The sequence below is a fragment of the Stegostoma tigrinum genome, chromosome 16, assembly GCF_030684315.1.
Source record: "Stegostoma tigrinum isolate sSteTig4 chromosome 16, sSteTig4.hap1, whole genome shotgun sequence".
Lineage (NCBI taxonomy): Eukaryota > Metazoa > Chordata > Chondrichthyes > Orectolobiformes > Stegostomatidae > Stegostoma > Stegostoma tigrinum.
In genome coordinates, this window is record NC_081369.1 from 10,342,266 (window position 1) to 10,363,011 (window position 20,746).

Below are 20,746 nucleotides of genomic sequence, written 5' to 3' on the forward strand. Positions count from 1 at the left end.
AGCTTGGATTTACAAATGAGATATCATGTTTAAAAACTTGGTGGATTTTTTGAGGATGTCACTAACAAAACTGATAAAAGAAGGTGATGGATGTATATTCTTGGATTTTCAGAGGCTTTTGATAAAGTTCCCCACCGGAGGTTGGTAGCTCATGGTAATTTACTGGTACAGATTAAGGATTGACTAACTGAGTAAGAAAATCAGAGCATTCTTGAGTTGACAGGTTGAGAATAGTGGGTGGGGGTGTGTCCACAAGCATCAGAACATGGGGACCCCAACTGTTCACAGTATATATCAAGAAATTGGATTTTGAGGACCGAATGTATTTTTTCAGATTTGTGGATGACGCAAAGCTAAGCGGGAACATGGAAAAGTTAAAGTGGTTTCAGGAAGATTTAAATAGGTTTAACGAAGAAGCAAGAAGTTGGCAGATGGAATGTAATGTGGGGATATGTGACTTTATCTGTTTTGGTCAGAGGAACAGATGTATTTAAGAAATATTCTGCACAGGTTTGGAAAGTGTAGATGTATGAAAGGACCCAGGTATCCTTATCGGAAAAGGCTTAAATGCAAGTACAGAAGCTGTTGGGACAGCTAATGGAATACTTAGCTTGATTGCAAGAGAATTTGAGCACAAGTGAACTTGTCTTCAATTCTATAAAATTTTGGTTAGACCTCACCTGGAATAATGCAGGTCTGTCCTATGAATAGTATTTGGGCAAACTGGGTCTCTATTCTGTAGTCTCAGACTATGAGAACTAAACTCGTTGAAACCTAAAAATGTACAGAAAGAGATGGAAAGGATAGATGTTTTCCCTTGCTGGGAGTCTAGAACCCAGGAGCCTAATATTTTTTACCAAAAAAGGAGATGCTATTTAGGACTTTTTTTATATATACAAGGGTTGTGAATCTTTGGCATTCTCTACCCAGAGACCTTGAGTATGTTTATAGTAAAGATTGGTAGATTTCTGATTATCAGTGTGGTAAAACAATGTGGGGCTGGTGTGGTAAAATGCATTGAAGTATTTGATCAATCATGATTGAATAAAATGTTGACTAGGCTTGATCATCTACTCTTGTTCCTAAGAGTTGAAAGAGTTTTAAGGTGCAAACTCTAGAGCCTAGGGCTTAAGATACCAAAGGCATGCCACCAGTGGCAAAGATGTTAAAATTGGCAATGTTTAAGAGGTCAGAATAAGATGAGGATGAACAATGAGGATTGAGGCAGTGGCAGAATTTGAAAATTCATGAGGATTTTAAAATCAAAGATTTACTTAACCGAGAGCTTATGTATGTCACCAGAAGTCAGGGTTATTTGACATTGGATAGAGCTTTGTTAAAGAGTGAAGGGTAAAATGTGGTGGGCTGGTCACAAATGTATTGGAATAATCAAGTCAAGAGATGCTAGGCGCAGTTTCAGTGGTTGATAAACTGACACCATGAAAATGTAGTCTTTGGCATAAATATGTCAGTGGAAGCTCTTCTTGGGGCCAAATCTGATAGCAGGTTTGGAGCAGTGTAGTTAAATCTCTTTCAGTTGCCAGGTAGACAGGTATCTGGTAACTGGGAAATGGAGATTGTAGTATAGACTGAAGACATTGGCCTTGATCTTATCCACATTTAGTTGAAGGAAACTTTGTAGCAAATGTTGGATGCAGTCTGCTAACTTAATAACAGTGGAGAAGAGAGAGGGTAATACGGTGGAACTAGATGTCATCAGCATGTGAAAAATAACTTCTATTTGGATGGATTTTATGTTATTAATATCAAAGTCTTTGAAAGAGAACAAACGTTCAAGCGTAACTTAGGATACAGTGTATGAAATGGTCCTTAATTATTTAAAAGGTAGTACATGGAGCCACAGTTCTGACTACAGCATTTTAGTGTTCAGACCTTAAGAGTGTATGTATTACAATATATTACTAGCATCCAGTTCTGAATTAAAATGTCCTAAGTATCAGCTGCATACAGAAAACTTGCTTTGAACTGGCATTCAATAAACCAGCAAAAAATATTATATACCTCAAATATCATGAGGTTTACTGTATTATCCTGTTCAGTTGTTTTGCTTTATTTACTTACTTCAGTGTAAATACACTTATTCAAATTGAATGGTGGCACGAAACATCAACAGTTAATTAAATTTAGAATCAATTTCTCCTCAAATGTAACAGTGATGTATATGCCCTATGTATTGTGTTTCTATTGCTTGATGTGTGTTTTTACATTGATTATGTGGACCTCTTGACTGTCTGGAATACTTGATCAACTGGCTGACTCCTGGTCCCATAGTGCAGGTTGATAAAAAGTTTGCTCAAGTTCATAGGGAATGGGGAAAAAAAATGAATTCATTTGTCATGCTAAGAGGATGTACTACAGACTTCTAATAATGGAAAGGAAGTGGAAGAAATATTTAGACATATGTGAATGAAGTGCATGGAATAACGATGAAAGATTTTTCATAACTCAAACTGCTTAAAGGTACCAATGGGGTGTGAGATTTGACTGAAATGTCCAAGTCATCAGTTGAGCGTGGGTGAGAACGCTCTCTGGTGGTAAGTTTGGTTTGTCAAAATGTAACAGTGATGTATATGCCTTATGTATTGTGTTTCTATTGCTTGATGTGTGTTTTTACATCCATCCAAATATGTGAATGAAGTGCATGGAATAACGATGAAAGATTTTTCGTAACTCCAAACAAACTGCTTGAAGGTACCAATGGGGTGTGAGATTTGGGTTTTTGTGTAGTTTCTTTCTTATCCAGGATGGGAGCACTGCTCATTCCAGTTTTCATAAATTTGCCAGAATATTGCTGGAAAAATACATTTTGTCAAAAATTTTAATCTTGCACTTACCAGGACAATTGCAAGATTTATAGTAAAAGAAAATGTACATTTTTACTGAATAATAGGAAACCCTGGATTGTTTGATTGACAAGTGTACTCTGATAGAGATCTTGCCATGGAGAATGCACCAGCTTGACATCTAGCTACATGACGGTTCAAAATTTAAACAAAGGTTAACTCTGGTCAAAGCACTGTTCTGAAAAGAATTGGAGAATGGCTGTTGCCCAGTTTTTGATTTGATACAGTGCTGTGTGTGCCTTCTGTCCGCAAGAAATTGGGCACCATGTATTCATACAAATAGCTTCTGGTGCAGGCAAATGCACCACACTCCCAAGTCCAACCGACAACTGCATGTTGCTAGTAGTAGGAAACAGTGTAAGGGTATTGCCAAGCAGATAATCTGATGCTGTTATAAAAACAAAGTCCAAGGAGCTGTTGACCAATTTATTTAAATTCTGCTTGTTTTTTAAAAAAAATTTAAGAACTGAAATCAGTGGTTCTAAACGATTATCATGTTTGAAATATTGGAAAGGAATATTACATGATGTATCTGCATTTTAAAAGAGAAAAACCTTTTCTAAGGTACCACATAAGGTCAAATGATCGTGTTGCAACAGTGGATAATAAGAAAGCCCTGAAATTAAAAGCACGGAGGTTAAAGGCAATTGAATGAGACACCAGTGAATTCAACAAGATCACTGTTGAAACTTCTGTGCATACCACCAATGTTCTGGACTTGAGAAAGTGGGAAGTAAAGCTTCAGAATTTTCAGGTGACATTTGTGGGATTAATACATGTCAGCACTGTGACAAAGTACAGCAACACTTTAGTAAATATGCAAAATAAGTCAGTAATTATTGTTAATACTGCTATCAGGCAGTACTCCTGCTCACTCTTGTTTAAGCTGCATTTCACCAGGGCCCTCCACTCCTGACCTCATAGTCTCGGCTCAATCATGGATGAAAGAACTGAATTGCACAGGTGATAAGAGAGTGACTGTTCTTGATAGTGAGGCTGCATATGACCAAGTGTGGTACCGTGGAGCCCAATGCAAAGCTGGAATAAATAAGTATCGGGGAAAAGCTCTCAACTGATTGGAGTCATTTCTGGCACAAAAGAGGGTGCATTGTGCTTGTTGAAGGTTAATCATCTCAGTTCCAGGACATCACTGCACGAGTTCTTTAGAGTCGTGTCCTAGGCCCAATCACCATCAGCCGCTTCGTCAATGATCTTCCCTTTGTCATGAGGTCACGTGGGGATGTTCACTGATTCTACAGCGTTCAATACCATTTGCATTTCCTTAGATAGCAGCCCATGTCCAAATACAGCAAAACCTGAACAGTTTTGAAGTTTGGACTTACGGCACCTCAGATTTGTACCACAGTAGTGCCACATACTGGCCATCAACAACAGCATTTTGCCATTATCCTTGACATCCAATGGCATTGCTAACACTGAATCCTTGAGTATCAACATTCTAGGCTTGAGTATCAACATTCTAGGGGTTACCATTTACCGGAAGCTGAACTAGATTAGCCGTATACACACTGTAGCTACAAGAGCAGGAGGAAGGCTAGGAAACCTGCTGTGGTTAACTCACTGACTTCTCAAGACAAGTCAGAAGTGTAATCAAATACTCCTATTAAAAAGAAAACAAAAGAATTGCGCATGCTGTAAATCAGGAACAAAAACAAAGTTGCTGGAAAAGCTCAGCAGGTCCGGCAGCATCTGTGTTGGAGAAAACGGAGTTAACTTTTCGGTCTGGTGACCCTTCCTCAGAACTGATGGTGGCTGGGAAAACGTCAGTTTAAAAGGCAGAAAATAAGGAAGTGGGTGAGGTAGGGAGTCAATGATAGGATAGATCCCAAAGAGAAAGAAAGACAGTTGAACAGACAAAGGCCATGTTCCAGTCCCCCACCCCACATACCAGGCCTTGTTACCATATAGCCTGCCACAACACACCCCCTGTGGTTAGTCACTAACAGTCCCCATTAACAACTACTCACCCTCCCAGCCTGATGGTTAGCAACTCCTTTGTCTGTCCAACTGTCTTTCTCTCTCTTTGGGCACTATCTAACATTTACTCCCTACCACACCCACCTCCCTATTTTCTGCATATAAACTGACGTTTTACCAGCCACCATCAGTTCTGAGGAAGTGTCACCAGACCAGAATGTTAACTCTGTGTTCTCCTCCACAGATGCTGCCAGACCTGCTGAGCTTTTCCAGCAGCTTTGTTTTTGTTCCTAATCAAATACACTCTTTGAAAGGGTCGGTAAAGCTCCAACAATGCTCAAGCTTGACACCATCAAAGCCAGAGCAGCCCACTTGATTGGCACCAAAGGCATTCATTTACTCCACTACCAATGCCCAGAAGTAGCAATGTGTATAATTTACAGGATGCACTACAGAAATTCACCAACGCTGTTTAGACAGCACCTTCCAAATCCATGGCCATGGATCATCTAGAGGGAAAAGGGCAGTAGATATGTGGGAATACCACCATCCTGTCGTGAAAATTCATCACCATTTCTTCTGTGTCGCTGGTTCAGAATCCTGGAATGCCTTTCCTCAGGGGATAGTTGATGTAACTACATCAAATGGTCCGCAGTGTTTCAAGGCATCTACTCATCACTATTTCTTGAGGGTAACTAAGGGTGGACAATAAATATTGGCCCAGTTGGTGCCACCCACATGCCATAATTGAAATTTGTCATGCAGAACTTCTCTTTATGTAATGATGTACTGCATTTTGGTAGAAAGAATGGGATTGCATCCTCCTTGCATATCATTAAAGAAACAATACACAATTTAATAAGGACATTTTTTGAAAAAGGAAAGCAAAGCATTTGGGTTCATTTCTCGCAGGATAGATTTGAAAACTCGAAGTTATGTTAGGCTTGCGTACAATCTTGGCAACACAGTACTTGTACTACAGACAGTTTTAGTTTTAGCATGTTAAGGGTAGTGAAGTACAGCAGAAAATACAGGCAGTACTTATTAAATAATGTAAGAACTGAGATTATACCTATCGGGAAAGATTTGAACAGGCGAGGGCATCATTCTAGAAAACAGAACTCTTGTAATATGGTGAGAGATAGTAGGAACTGCCAATGCTGGAGAATCTGAGATAACATGGTGTGAAGCTGGATGAACACAGCACCCGAAACGTCAACTATCCTGCTCCTCTGATGCTGCTTGGCCTGCTGTGTTCGTGTTCATCCAGCTTCACACCGTGTTATCTTGTAATGTGGTAGTTCTTTTTAAGATAATGAAAAGATTTGGTGTATTAAATTTTGAGAAGACGTTTCCACACTTGGACAAGATTGTACCTGGTCTGTTCAGTAAAAGATTGGGGCAAATAAATCCAATATAGAACACAAGCTATTTTTGTCCAGAATGTGGAACTCTTTACCACAAGGAGTAATTATAATTCATCATCAGAATATATCAGGAGAATCTAGATTAAGTATGTGATGGTGAAATCAATAGAGGAATATGATGGATTTAGATGAAGGGTGCAAGAAGGCTTTTGAGCGTAATTAGGATGTGTTGGGCTCTCATTTCATAACTTTGTGTGACTTGATTGCATGCTTACATGGTATTACATCTTTAAACCAGGCATAGTGACTAACAATGTTACAATACCACTTCATTACACTTTTCAAATACATCAAACATAATGCTAGTTTACTTTCTAATGAGTGCTATGCTTTGAGCTGATTTGATTGGTATAACTTTTATTTAGTTAGTGGCAGAATACCTTGCTGCATATAATTGCTAATGGACTGAGTGGAATCTTTAATTATAAAGATATTTGAGTTGGCACCAGCTAATTTCCCCCATTCTGCAGAAACTGTAAATAATACTTAAGTAGATACTTGCATTTTGAATGTATTGCAATTTGATTTTCTATTCGTGTGATTGATTAAGAGCTATGCTGTATTGGCTCATTAAATTGTGTTCTCTTCTAAACTTGTGCTCATTTAAATCTCATTTAAAATGCTTCCCTGTTTAAAAGGTTAATGAATAAACAAAATCAATAAGAGTAATAAATTAACACATTTCTAGACTGCTTAAAAAAACAAAGAACTGCAGTTGTTGAAAGTCAGGAATAAAAACTAAGTTGCTGGAGAAGTTCAGGTCTGGCAGCATCTGTGAAGGAAAAAACAGAGTTAACTTTTCAGGTCGGATGACTTAAGTTGTTCCTATCAGTTTTGATTGACTTTTTCGTGTTCGATCCTTATTAAGAGAGAATCCTTGTTCTACATGTAATGTGTCAGCTGCTGTGCTTGTTGTTCAAGACTAATCCCTCACAATGCATTAAAATGAAATCAAAGTTAACTACAGCTTGTATGTTAATGACTTCTGCAGATTTGAGCTTTTCAACAAAATGTTTATTCACTTATTTGCATTTTCTGTAAAATGTTTTACTAAGAATTTGCTTTATTGCCAGCTTCCATGACTCATGAGAGTGTCATCTTCACTTCCTCAGACTGATCATCCAGCCCTTGAATTTAGCCAAAGTGTTGGGGAGATATATGGAACTGGCCCTGAGTTTCCACAAAATGATGTTCTTAATGAGGACTTTGAGGCACGGGGAAGTCGCTTCTCAAAGTCAGCAGATGAGAGACAACGAATGTTAACACAGCGCAAAGAGGAGCTTCTGCTTCAAGCCCGAAGGTATGGTATGCTTAGGGGATGAGAGAAGTTTATGTTTAGTCCCTGGCTGATAAGAATGTTCAGTGATTATGGGAATTCTTGAAGACTTGTACAGCATATACAAGATTGTCAAGCAATTTTAGAAACCAACAAGAAAATGTTAATCTGTTAACTTGGATGTGAAGCTGTTTAATATTATTCCTCCTCTTAAAGTTCAAATTCTTGTTTAATTAAATTTATTACATCTCTTTTGTTAAAAAAAGCCAAGATAGCAAAACTGAGCTCAAATAAATTTTTCGCTAATCTGAGGACCAGCATGAATTTGTAAAGAATTAGTCATGTTCAACAAATAAGTTTGAATTTTTAAACAAGCAACAAAAAGCATTAGGTGTGGAATGTCTATGGAGATTACCTAATGGACTTCCAGAAGGTGTTTAATTAAGTCACTTGTAAGAGACTTAGCTAAACTTGAAGCGAATGGAATTAGAGGCAGATAATTGACTGGTTAAGAAATTAATTGACAGAAGAGAGCTTGAAAATGAAGGGCAGTACTTGGCGGGATAAATGTCGTTATATCCTGCAGGGCTCTTCTCAGCGATTAACCATATTTATTAATGATTTGTATGATTGAGTGGATAGCCATATTCACCTTGTTTACAATGCCACATCTACCTTTATGTAATCTGCAATGCTGTAAGTACAAAAGCATAAAACTATGAAAATATATTAATAGGCTAAGTCAATGGGCAAAAATGTGACACGTGGATGTTGACAGAGTCAAGTGTCATGTCGTCCACTTGAAACTTTAATAAAATTGAGCATACTTTAAAACTGATATAAAAAGTAAATTCCAAAGAAATGTATCCATATCATCAAAATATCATGGACAGATAGTGGAAAATAAAAAAAAATATGCTCATGAAATGCCAGTGATCTAAAGGACTAGAGTGCAAGTTATGCTACAGTTGTACAAACTTGGGCCACATCTACAGCATTATGTTCACTTTGGGGCACAATCAGTATCTCATTTATAAGGTGTGTGTAATGGAATGTTCCAAGGTGCTTCACAGGAGCATCATAAAGCTAAGCATGGAACCAACCGTGTAACAAGGTCAGACAACCAAAGCTTTGGTCAAAGGGGGTAGGGGTTTAATAAGTGTCTTAAGGGAGGAAAATAAGGTAGAAGAATGAAAGGGAAGGCATTCTAGGGCTTGCAATGGAACAAATGGAGGAAGAACTGAAAGAACTGCATATGCTGGAAATCAGAGGCAAAAACAGAAATTGTCAGAGAAACTTAGAAGACCTGGCAGCATCCGTGGAGAGAAATCAGTTATCGTTTTGTGTCCAGTTACCCTTAAGTTCTTCAGAATTATAGTTTAGTGACTGAGGACCACTTTAGAGGTGATGATAAGCTTCACTAGCTTTCATGTTGCCTTTGCATTGAGAACCAAATGTTGGTATGCAAATGAAAAGTAGAAGGAAGGCCAGATAGAGATCCTTGGGGCTAACAGTATAGGAGTGGGAAGAAATGGCATTGGTATTGATTCTCTGGCTATGATAATATCTGTACAATGGCATTTAGGTGGGATCAGTCTGACTCCTCCCAGCTGGATAATAGTGGAAATAGAATGTGGATAACTGTGTTAAAGGTTGCAGACAGGTTGACAATGAGGAGGACAGAGGTATCTCTGGAAGGATGTTCTTAACCTGTGAGGAATTGTCATATAGGTTTCCAAACTGAATCCCAGTCTCTGAGGGTGAAGTTATGTGGAGAGGTGACATTTTAAGTGGTTTTGAAATAAATCAGTTCAGCTGGGAAATAGTTTGTTGTTTGGAGGATAAGACTATGAAACATAGCCTTCAAGATTGTTTCAGGATTAAAGATAGGTGAACCTGCAGAGATTGAAACTCATCTGCAGGTTGTTAGCAGTACTTTATGCAAAAAGACCCTTTCGCCCATCATGTCCTCATCAGTCATTAATCATCTATCTACCTTGGTCCCATTTTCCAGCACTTGGCTCATTGTCTTGTATGCTGTAGTGTCTCATGTGTTCATCTAAATAGTTTGTTAAATAGCTTGAGGTTTCCTACCTCTACCATATTTTTAGGCAGAGCGTTCCAGATGTTCACCACCTTGTGGCTAAAAGGGCTATTCTCTGACCCTCTTGCTCCTCATATTAAACTATCTCCCCTGGTTTTTAACCTCTCTTCTAAGGGGAAAGGTTTCTCCCAGTACCTGAGTTATGCACCTTATAACTTACTATCTCAATCAGATCTCCTGGCAACCTTCTTAGTGCTATGGAAAACAATGCCAACCTATCCAGTATCGCTTCATAGCCGAAGCATTCTAGCCTAAGCAACATCATAGTGAATCTCTCCTCACTGTTTGTAGCATAATTACATTCTTCTGTAGCGAGTTGACCAGAAATGCGCGTAGTATTTCGACCAAGGCCTAACTAATGTTGTGTACAGCTCTATCATCCCTCTTGCTCTTGTATTCAATGCCTTGATTAATAAGGGCAAGTATCAATAAAGCAGCCAATTTCTGGATTACTTACAGTGCCATGTGCTAGTGAGAATAAGAGTAGAAGAATAGGACAGATGAATGCATGGCTGAGGAACTAGGGCAACAATTCAGATTTTTGGATCATTGGGATCTCTTCTAAAGCAGAGGTGACCTGTTAAAGAGGTACAGGTTGCACCTGAACTGGAGAATTACTAGAGCTACTAGGGAGGGTTTGAACTAGCCTGGAAGAGGGATATGACCCTGAACAGTAGTGAGGCGAGAGAAGTTTGAGGCTAATGCAGAAGTTTAAAAGAGCAAGTTAAATAGCCATGTCAGGAAAGAGCCCAGAAAAGAACGAGAGAACCCTGACGAATTAAACTGCATTTGTTTCAATGCAAGAGGTCTGATAAGCAAGACAGAAGAACTCAAGGCATAAATGGGTACATGACAGTGGGATATGATAGCTATTGCAAAAACAAGGCTGAGGGAGGGACAGTACTGGCAGCTCAATGTTCCAGAGTACACAAGTTACAGACAAGATAGAAGTGGACACGAGAAGTGGGAGTGGCGTTTTTGATTTAGGAAAATATCACAGCAGTGCTCAGAGAGGATATTTATGAGGGATCATCCAAATATCCTATATGGATGGAACTGAGAAATAAAGGAGTGATCACTTTGATGGGATCGTAGTATAGGCCCTCCGTTACTCCTCAGGAAATTGAGGACCAAATATATAGGAAGATTGCAGATAACTATATGAAAAATAGGGTTGTAATAGAAGGGGATTTGAACTTGCTAAGCATAGACTGGGACTGCCATAGTATTAAGGTCTTAGGTGGGGAAGAAATTGTATGTTCAGGAAAGGTTTCTCAGTTAATATGTATGTGGCACTACTAGAGAAGGGCCAAGACTTGACCTGCTCCTGGGAATTAAGGCAGGGCAAGTGACAGAGGTGTTAGTGGGGGAGCATTTTGGGACCAGTGACCATAATTCTGTTTGTTTTAAAATAGTTATGGAAAAGGATTGGCCTGGCCCACCAGTTAAAGCTGCAAATTTGAGCAAAGTGAATTTGGATAAGACTAGACAGGAACTTTCAAAGTTGATTGGGGGGTGCTGTTCAGAGGTAAAGGAACATCTGTCAAATGGGCGGCTTTGAAAGGCAAGATAATAAGCAAATAGGAGACATGAGATAGCTTTGGCAGTTCAGTTAAGGAGAATCCAGAGATACTAAAAGTATATTAAGGGAAAAAGAATAACTAGGGAGAGAATAGGGCTCCTTGAAAATCAACGAGACCTTCGATATGCAGAACCATAGGAGATGGATGAGCTCTTAAACAAATATTTCCCATCAGTATTTACAATGAAGAAATTCATTGGAAGTGAGGGAATTTGGCACAAGTAAATAGTGACATCTTGAAAAGAGTTCATGTTATAGCAGAGGAGCTGCTGGAGGTCTTAAAACACAAAGATAGGTAAATCCCTGGGACATGATCAAGGCATTGTGAGAAACTAGGGAAGAAATAGCAGGATCCCTAGTGAAGATGTTTGTATCATTCACAGCTACAGGTTAGGTGCCAGAAAACTGGAAGGTGGCTAAAGCAAGGAAAAGCCAGGGAACTACTGACAGGTGAGCCTAATGTCTGGCGAGCAGGTTGTTGGAGGGGATTTTGAGACAGGATCTATATGCATTTAGTGATAATGGGAACTGCAGATGCTGGAGAATCCAAGATAATAAAATGTGAGGCTGGGTAAACACAGCAGGCCCAGCAGCATCTCAGGAGCACAAAAGCTGATGTTTTGGGCCGAGACCCTTCATTAGACTCTCAGGAACACAAAAGCTGACGTTTTGGGCCGAAACCCTTCATCAGACAGATGAAAGGTCTCGGCCCGAAACATCAGCTTTTGCACTCCTGAGATGCTGCTGGGCCTGCTGTGTTCATCCAGCCTCACATTTTATTATCTATATGCATTTAGAAAGGCAAAGACAGATTAGGGATTGTCAGCATGGCTTAGTGCTTGGGAAATTGTGTCTCACAATTTGATTGCATTTTTTTTGCGGAGGTGACCAAGAAGATAGATGAGGGTATGTTGTCTTTTCTCTACATGGGCTTTTGCAAAGCCTTCAAGGGCTTGTAGGGTTACATCACACGGGATTTAGGAAAATCTAGCCAAATGGATGCAAAAGTGGCTGCATCGTAGGAGATTGAAGATAGTGATAGAGAACTGTTTTTTGGTCAGGAGGTCTGTGACCAGCAGTGTGCTGTTAACACCGGTGCTGAGTCTGCTGTTTATCATTTTATATAAAACCATTTGGATGAGAATGTTGGAGGTATGGTTTGTAAGTTTGCAGATACCACTAAAGGTGGTAGTTTTGTGGACAATGCAGAAAGTTATCTAAGAGTGCAATAAGATCAACTAGGCCAGTGGACTGAGGAATGGCAGATGAAGTTTAATTGAGTAAAATGCAAGGTGTTGCATCTTGGTAAGACAAACCAGGACAGGCCTTATTCAGTTAATGTTAGAGCCTTGGGGATTACTGTCAAACAGAGACCTAGGGGTGCAGATACATAGTTCTTTGAAAGTAGCATTACAGGTGTACAAGATGGTGAAGAAGACATTTGGTATGCTTGCCTTCATCGATCAAAACTTTGAGTACAGTACATCAAGTTACAGCTGTGCAAGATGTTGGTAAGGCCACATTTGGAGCACTGTGTACAATTCTGATTGCTCTGCAGTTAGGAGGATGGTATTAAACTGGAAAATGCGCAAAAAGGATTTGCAACAATGTTAGTTGAATGTTTGAATTAAAGGGAGAAGCCTTTTAGGCTGGGACTTTTTTTTTCCTCTTAAAGCATAGGAGGCAGAGACCTTATAGCATTTATAAAGGAGGCGTAGTTAAGGGGAAGAGCCAAGGACTTTTCCTCCAGTTAGGGGAGTCCAAAACTTGAGGGCAGAGGTTTAAAAGGAGAGGAGAAAGATTTGAAAAGGACCCAGGGACAGCTTTCGTACACAGGGTGGTGCATATATGGATCGAGCTGGCAAAGGAAGTGGTAGAGGCAGGTACAGTTACAACATTTTTAAAGATATTTGGACAGGTACGTAGATAGGAAAGGTTTAGAGGGATACGAGACTAGTTCGCTTTTGGAAATCCGGTGGGCTTGAATGGTTTGGGCTGAAGGGCCTGTTTCCATGCTATATAACTATCCCACATGATGTCTTAGCCCACCTTATCCTTAAGGATTCATGATTCACATTAAGGTCCCTCTGTACTTCCTTAGGTCCTGACATTTGACTTTACTCCTTTGCCTCGTTAGTCCTCCATGTGAAATATATTGTGCCTTACTTTCAGGATTAAATTGCGTTTTCCACTCTTCAGCCCCATATGACCAGCTCCTCTGTATTGTATTGTCGTTTAATTTTTTTCCTCACTATTTATCATACCTCAAATTTGTCTTCTGCAAGCTTACCAATAATACTAGAGATAATGGGAACTGCAGATGCTGGAGATTCCAAGATAATAAAATGTGAGGCTGGATGAACACAGCAGGCCAAGTAGCATCTCAGGAGCACAAAAGCTGACGTTTCGGAATAATACTACCTGCTTTCATGTCTCTATTATTAATGTACACTACAAATAGCAAGTCGTTCAGCCTGAACCCTGAGATATGTACTCGATAAATGCTTCCAATCGTGAAAAGTTTTCATCCATCACCCTCTGCTTTCTGCCACCAAGTCAATCATCATCATCATCATCGAATCCCTATAGTGTGGAAACAAGCCCTTCAGCCCAACAAGTCCACACCGACCCTCAGAGCATCCCACCTATAACCCTCCTATAACCCACCTAATCTACACATCCCTGAACACTGCAGACAATTTAGTATGGCCATGTTGAATTCAGTTTCACAAATTGCCCTTAATCCGATGGGCTCTTAGCTTCTTAACCAGTCTGTCATGTGAGACGTTGTGAAAAGCCTGTCTGAAGTCCATGTAAACTACAGCTCATCTGGACACCTAGTCACCGCTTCAAAAACTTCTTTGAAATGTGTTAGATATGATCTCCCCTGACCAAGAATGTTGACTATCCTTTATTAAACAATGACTGTCTAAGTGACAATTACTTCTGTCCATCAGAATTTTTTTCTAATAGTTACGGTACTGCGCCATTTGATGCTTGGTCCAATGTTAAAGTTAAGTCTGAGATAAATGAATTTTTGCTCAACCAAAAGAATTGAGATAAAGATGAGGTGTATCATTGAGTTGTAGATTAGCACATTGAATGGTGGAACAAGTTTGAGGTGCCAGATGATCACCACTTGTGTTATTTGAGGTTGTTTCATAGACATTATTTAAAAATACAACACAGAGCCCCATTAAATTCACGCAGAATTACTGCTGATAGTAGTAAGTGGAAATGGCTGGAAGAGGAACCAATTTTCAGTCTCAAAAATAAGCCTCGCTAAATTCTTGTAATGATCTGGTCGAACACAGAATAAGGAAATCTGCAAAAAGGCACTTAATCCTACAAATAGACATACCACAAATGAACAGTTTTGTTTCTTAAAAGCATTGCACTTTAACCTTTATGCTCAGCCGCTCTGAAACCCAAGCACCATGTTTTGAGAAAGTCTGTATTCTGTCTTCAGTAAAAAGCAAATTTCTTGCCTGTTTCTTACTCAACATCTTATTGCTTTTGCAATCAAGAATGACATGAGGTACACAGTTTATTCATTGAAAATGCCGAAAAGACTTTGTTCCCCGTTTGCTGGTGAAATTAAGTCCAGCAGGCTGAGGTTCTGGGCTGTTGAGGAAAAACCTGTTCTTCACTTAGTCCCTATAACAATTATAGATAACACATCAAAGATGAATGACCAAAAATAATTGATCAAGTTTTATTTATTAGCATAGTGAATTGTCCCAAGGTTTCACTGTGATAGCAAAACAAAGTTGACAGCCTATTGTAAAGGAGCTATCCAGACTGATGATGGAAAAATTATTGGTTTTACTGTCTTAAATAGCTTGGTATGGACTCAAATGAGACATTGCATAACATTAACGATAAAGTTATAAAATAATTACCTCAAAGTCAGGAAGAGAGAACTTCAATTTATATAACACCTTAATTGAGTTCAGGACTTCCCAAGCTGATTTAAATTTTTTGAGAAGATTTTTAGCTCAGGTCATGAATGAGGTTGTAGACTTGCCTGCAAGAGTGTTTGGTTGCAGATGTGTCATCATCCTGCTGGGTAACATCGTCAATGCACCGTTGGTGTTCTATCCCGCTTGTTATTTGTATGCCTTGGTTTGCTGGGGTGGTTGGCATTACTTCCGGTTCTGTTTACTGAACTGGACCCGATGTACAAACCACTGAAAAACAGAACCGGAAGTAATGCCAACCACCCCAGCAAACCAAGGCATACAAATAACAAGCTAGACAGAACACCATTGCTTCACTGGAGATGCACTGATGATGTAACCTAGCAGGGTGCAATCAAACACACCAGCTCAGCAAGCAATTCTATAACCTCAACCTCCCAAACTGTTTTATGATCAAAACATACTTTTGAAGTGTGGTTAATTTTTCAGTGTAAGACATGTGACAGCTAATTTTCATGTAATTTAGTTATTTTTAATCTGCATACTATACTTAGGTGCTGCCAAAGAAAGAGGTTCTACTGGAGAAGAATGATTTCCGTAAAATATCTTTAAAGTCGGTTGCATCACAGTTTGGCACTGTGCAGTATGTAGAATATTAATACTCATTTATGTGAAGGGTGGGGTAGGGTGGACAGAGTGCATAGTTTATTTAGTAGCATGAATTTGCTTATGGCTTTGTAACAGAACATTATTGCACGTAAGTATTATAAGACTTCCTTGATTGTGTGGTGAACAGATATACCCAGTTAGGACAAGAACTCATGCTCTGTCTTGAATTTATCAGTATTTAAACTATTAAAATTTTTACATAACTGGTCTTCAGGTGCTGTGCAAGTGAGTTGGATAAATATTAGTGTTTTGATTTGATGGTTCAGTGGAGTGCTTCCATACTTACTGACAGTGCACAGTCCGTCCACTCTTCTCAGCTTGTTCACTTCAAGACTGTGTCAAGTTCAGAACTCAGACCAACTACATGTCTGAGAAAGTCTACTGGTTTAGAGGGATTTTTGGGAGGAGAGAGATGGCTAAAATTGTTGCTTACTATAATGACCTGCAAATTTATCTTCTCACAGACGGTACGTAAATAGGAGCCAGCATGAAGCAAACAATTTAACAAATGAAAACACGTCCACTGAGCCACCTCTCAACACAGACTCTCTTACTTTGCGACGTCGAACCTTAGCAGCTGCAGCTGAAAGACGTCTCCAGCAACGACAGGACTCCTAGTTCTGAAGATGCAACACTGGGAACTTAGAATCTTTACACTCTCTGAACCACATGTCCGGCTCTGTTTTTGCAGCAGTAAGGGGAATAGCATCCCAAACCACTTTGCAAATCATACCATTGAGCTGGAGAGTTGTACTATCTCGTAATGTGGCTGCACTTTTGGAGCTGGATCACAGCAGTATTTGGGGTGGGAAATGGCATGGATGTTTTTTTTTAAATACAGCCTTTGAAAACAATAAACAGCTTTTTACCTGCAAAAAATAAATCTTAGTAGCTGCACGTGTCTGGAGGCTACTTTTAAACTACAGAATTTACGCAGTCTGCAAGTTTGCCTGTGTGGATTTTGGAAGGCTGTCTAGTTCAAAGAGCTATTGGGCACTACAGCATTGCTCCCTGGGGCTCATCTGCAACTGTGCTGAAAAGTGATATAACGTGTGCTGTGGTATTTGGCAACTAATTTCATTTGTTTTGTGGTTTTCCATCATACAGAAAGCATGGAACAACTTTTATACCTACAGCACCCCTGTACACTCTCCCACTGTAGGTGGTATGCAATAAATGCCTGACTTACACGCACAACTTCCATGCCATTTTGGCACAAGAAAGTTTAATTCTGTTTCTGATTTTCAAGGTCTTTACTGTTCTATTTTCAAATGATCACATGTTATCTTAACTGCAGTTCTGTTACTACTTTGCATCCCAAAAGTTCAAGAAAGTAATCTTTGTCAGAAGCTGGCTGTTTCAACTCAGTGTGTCATGGTTATGGATCGGTTAGTTTTTGATATCTTCAAGTTAAAACCCAGTTGGTCAGTTAAAGATGAGGTGTGATTGGTTGGGGCGGTGTGATGCATGGGTTACATAGTGTCATTTCAGTATCTCCATGAACGTACCAATCCCATATTTTTAAAAAGATTTAAGCAACTTCAGCCTGTCCTTCCCACAACTTGCTACCTTCAAAAATGTGTGCCACTCCTACTACAGCCATATCATTCTCATTTATCATGGAAATTACACTATCTAATATTTAGTAGCGTATGAAAACGTGAAAGCTAGCATCCTGTCCATTAGGAGTATATTTTTGGGAAGTTGGCTCTGATTTGCCGGAAATACCCTTTAAGTTCTGAATATGTAAGGGTGGTTGGATTTATTTTATCCAGCTGTATGGTGTTTTATATAGGGTCTGTGGTACTGATCATGTAACAACTTGGTGAATTGAGCATTAATTTTAAATAAAGTATTGCACGTTTGCTCTTGCATTCAGCTTAATCTTTATAATCAGAAATGCAAATTGCAGAATTTGCTTTTGTTTTTATTCCCTAATTCTTTCTCCAGTATATTTTGAGTACAGTTTGATCTTCATCCATATTATCTCAGATAACATGTTACTATCCTTTAAATTCTACCAAATACTTCAGCATGTAGACATTTGGATGACTTGAGTGTACTTGCTGGTCTCTGCCTTGTTTGAATAATGTGTTTGGATGTTTCACCTCAAAATAATCACTCCAGCAGTTACAATAAGTTGAGGTATAGCTTTGTCCAAAAATCTTGCTTTCTGAAATAAGTAAGTGGTCAACATTTTACTTTCCTTCCCATGGATGAACTGTAGCCAATTTTTAAAAAATTAGTTCAGCAACAAATTATATGGAATTTGACGTTAATTTTGTCAATTTTAATTTTTATGAATATTGAAAGGAACAATATTCTGATTTTTTTTCAGATTCTGCACTTAACTAAGGGTAGGTTGGATGGCAACTGTTGATGCTGATACAGGCTTTACAATAGCTTTGTAGTTCTGTGTTGAGGGGAGGGGTCTTTCAAATGTCAGTGCAGTGTGATTAAGTGTTTATACTTATTTCTGACTTTTTTTAAACTGAACATGAGCCTGATATAAATTGTGATAGGAACACTTTATTGTACACTTGTAAAACAGCAATCTCTTAGACCCTTCCATATTGTACTGAAGTCTCTCTCAGGGATGGGTGAAAGTGTAACACCTTTGCAAAAAGCCTTGTTGTGATGTTTTTCCTTTGAAATAGTTTCCAATACACAGTTTGTTTTACATATAAGAGCTATTGCCCTATTTTTGTTTTTCTGGAATTATTTAAATAAAATGCATTTTCTGGTTTGTTCAAATGAATATTGTTAACATTCATTTTTCAAGCAGCTTTACTGAGAGGATTTCTTTATTGAATGCTTAACTGATCATGTGTTCTTGACCTTATTCCATTGTGTCTAGCCCTTTCTGTAAAGAATTCCCTGATTTACAAATAAATGGCACTTGTGTTAATACTGTTCACTATCAGGGATAGGTTTTTCACTGGAAAGTTCACAGTATAGATCTGGAAACCATAATGTACACAGTGCTGCAATGTTTGGAGCAGCCTTGAGAGTCTTCAATGGTCTACTCCCGATTTGTATGATTTTAGCTGTGCTGTTACTCTATCAACCTTAAGGGTATCATTGCTGTGTAATGGATACTTCAGCTACTTTGGACACAGCATTTCGCACAAACGGGGACATTGAGTCACGCAGGTCTTGTTAAAACACAACTGCACAAATGATTTAACTGGGCACTATAAATCTAGTATGAGTATAATCTAGGATGGGGGAAAATCTGTTGTTGTGCTTGCTTTTCAAACTGTTCAGCACACTTCAAGTGGATGGATAGGTTTTGTGTGCAGTCTTGGACTTTGTTATGGTGTACCCTGCCATCAAATAGCTTTCTGGTGCTAACTGTACTATAACAAACATTTAATAGTTACATAAGCAAGATATTAATAAGCATCAAGGAGCACGAATTCTTGAAGGTTAGGTAAGTGTGGAGTTGGGAAAACATTGGCCAGAAACAAATGATCCAATTAAATATTGAGGTCCTGTTTTGGCCCTGTTTACATGGCAATGTTTTCCAATAGCAGAGGCTATGATTTGGTTTAATATGTTATAGGGTACAATCACTTTATCCCTATTGTACACAAATGGTTTATTGATGAATTCTCCACACCAAACTTACGAAAACTTGGTGAAAATTGCTAAATTTCCGACTAAATTTACATTTTCTGTCAAGTTTTAGTTTTTGTAGCACTTTTTCCTTTTCATCTTTATAAATAGGACTTGGTACTGATACTTGGCAGAACAGGCATAGAGTCTCATAAAAAGGAAAAATAAAGCTTTATCTCCCAAACGTGTGGAATTTCAACACGGGTCCACCATAATATAGTGCCACTTAAAATATCTGTCCACGACTATGGTTTAATATACATGCGAGTTCTATGGCATGTGTCAATATTACAGATTCCCTTCTGGACAGACTCCAGAGCGATGGGGGAATGCACTGACCTTCACGAGTAACATTTGGACTCCGTGGGTTTAAATTTCCTTAAATGCAACCATTAATGTTGTATTTCATGAAATTTTAAATTGGGTGGTTTTAATTGTTTTAAAACGTTAAGGGGATTGAAGAGAGAAACAAATTGCGTTGATTTCAAATAGATAATAGTGTGTAGTTGGAAGAGCACAGCAGGCCAGGCAGCATTAGAGGAGCAGGAAAGCTGACGTTTCGGGTCGGGATACTTCTACAGAAAAATTCTACTCGTATGATCTGTGGAGAGAGTAACAGGACCGTGTTTATTTTTCGGTTAATTTAAAATTTTCAAAGAAAGTGGAACAACGTTCACCCATGACGGATTGCCTAACTGAACGGTAGACATTGCTTCACTGATATGGGAAAGACGGTTTTTGTGTTGTGTTTTTGCATCGACACATAAGTAGGCCACGTCGAAAGTACGCTTTCGAAACACAACCTGTATTGGAGGTATTATTATTGTCCCACAGTGAGCGTATTGTATACAACAGCTACACTGTGTAGTGGTTGTTATGGCAACAAATAAATCCCACCCCGTGTGGCATCCCTGTGACCTCTGGTTGATGTCATTGGGGAGCAACGGAAAGACGCCACGAGAGGAAGGGGAGAAATCTGGGCCGAGGACAGAGGTAGACGGAGGGAGAGAAATCTGGGCCGAGGGCTCGAACAGAGGAATCCGGGCCAAGAAGAAAGGTGGGGAGAAATTCCGACCCGCGGGGAATACATTGCGGAGGAAGGGGTGGAGAAGAGGAAAGGGAGATCAGTCCGGGCCGGGGAGAGAGACCGGGCCAAAGCATAGCGAGGCCGACGTTACAGAGCGGGACCAGACCGGGGAAAGCGTAACTCAGGGACACACATCTGAACCAAGGTAAAATGGGTTTGGGTGAGGGGCTGTATCCCAGCACTGGTGTATAAACTCCGACTGCTGGCTGTTTGATGCACGCGAACTGATCGAGTTAAGAGGGTTGCTGCTCCTTGCCGGGA

General features: G+C 39.3%; 2 protein-coding genes across 6 annotated transcripts in view; both read left to right on the top strand.

Moving 5' to 3' along the window:
• amfra (autocrine motility factor receptor a) overlaps positions 1-18,688 on the top strand; it is a 74,936-nt gene extending 56,248 nt beyond the window's left edge. For both annotated transcript variants that reach the window (XM_048546441.1, XM_048546440.1), the window contains exons 13-14: positions 7,342-7,529; positions 16,245-18,688. In XM_048546441.1, coding sequence (XP_048402398.1) covers positions 7,342-7,529; positions 16,245-16,398 — 342 coding nt within the window. In that variant the 3' untranslated portion in view covers positions 16,399-18,688. The remainder of the gene's footprint in view (positions 1-7,341; positions 7,530-16,244) is intronic.
• Positions 18,689-20,315: 1,627 nt separating this feature from the next.
• The window catches only part of bbs2 (Bardet-Biedl syndrome 2), a 64,289-nt gene continuing 63,858 nt past the window's right edge, over positions 20,316-20,746 (top strand). For 3 of the 4 annotated variants that reach the window (XM_059651597.1, XM_059651599.1, XM_059651600.1), the window contains exon 1: positions 20,316-20,630. The gene's annotated coding sequence lies outside the window, so the exon portion shown is untranslated. The remainder of the gene's footprint in view (positions 20,631-20,746) is intronic. The other variant, XM_059651598.1, reaches the window with a different exon arrangement.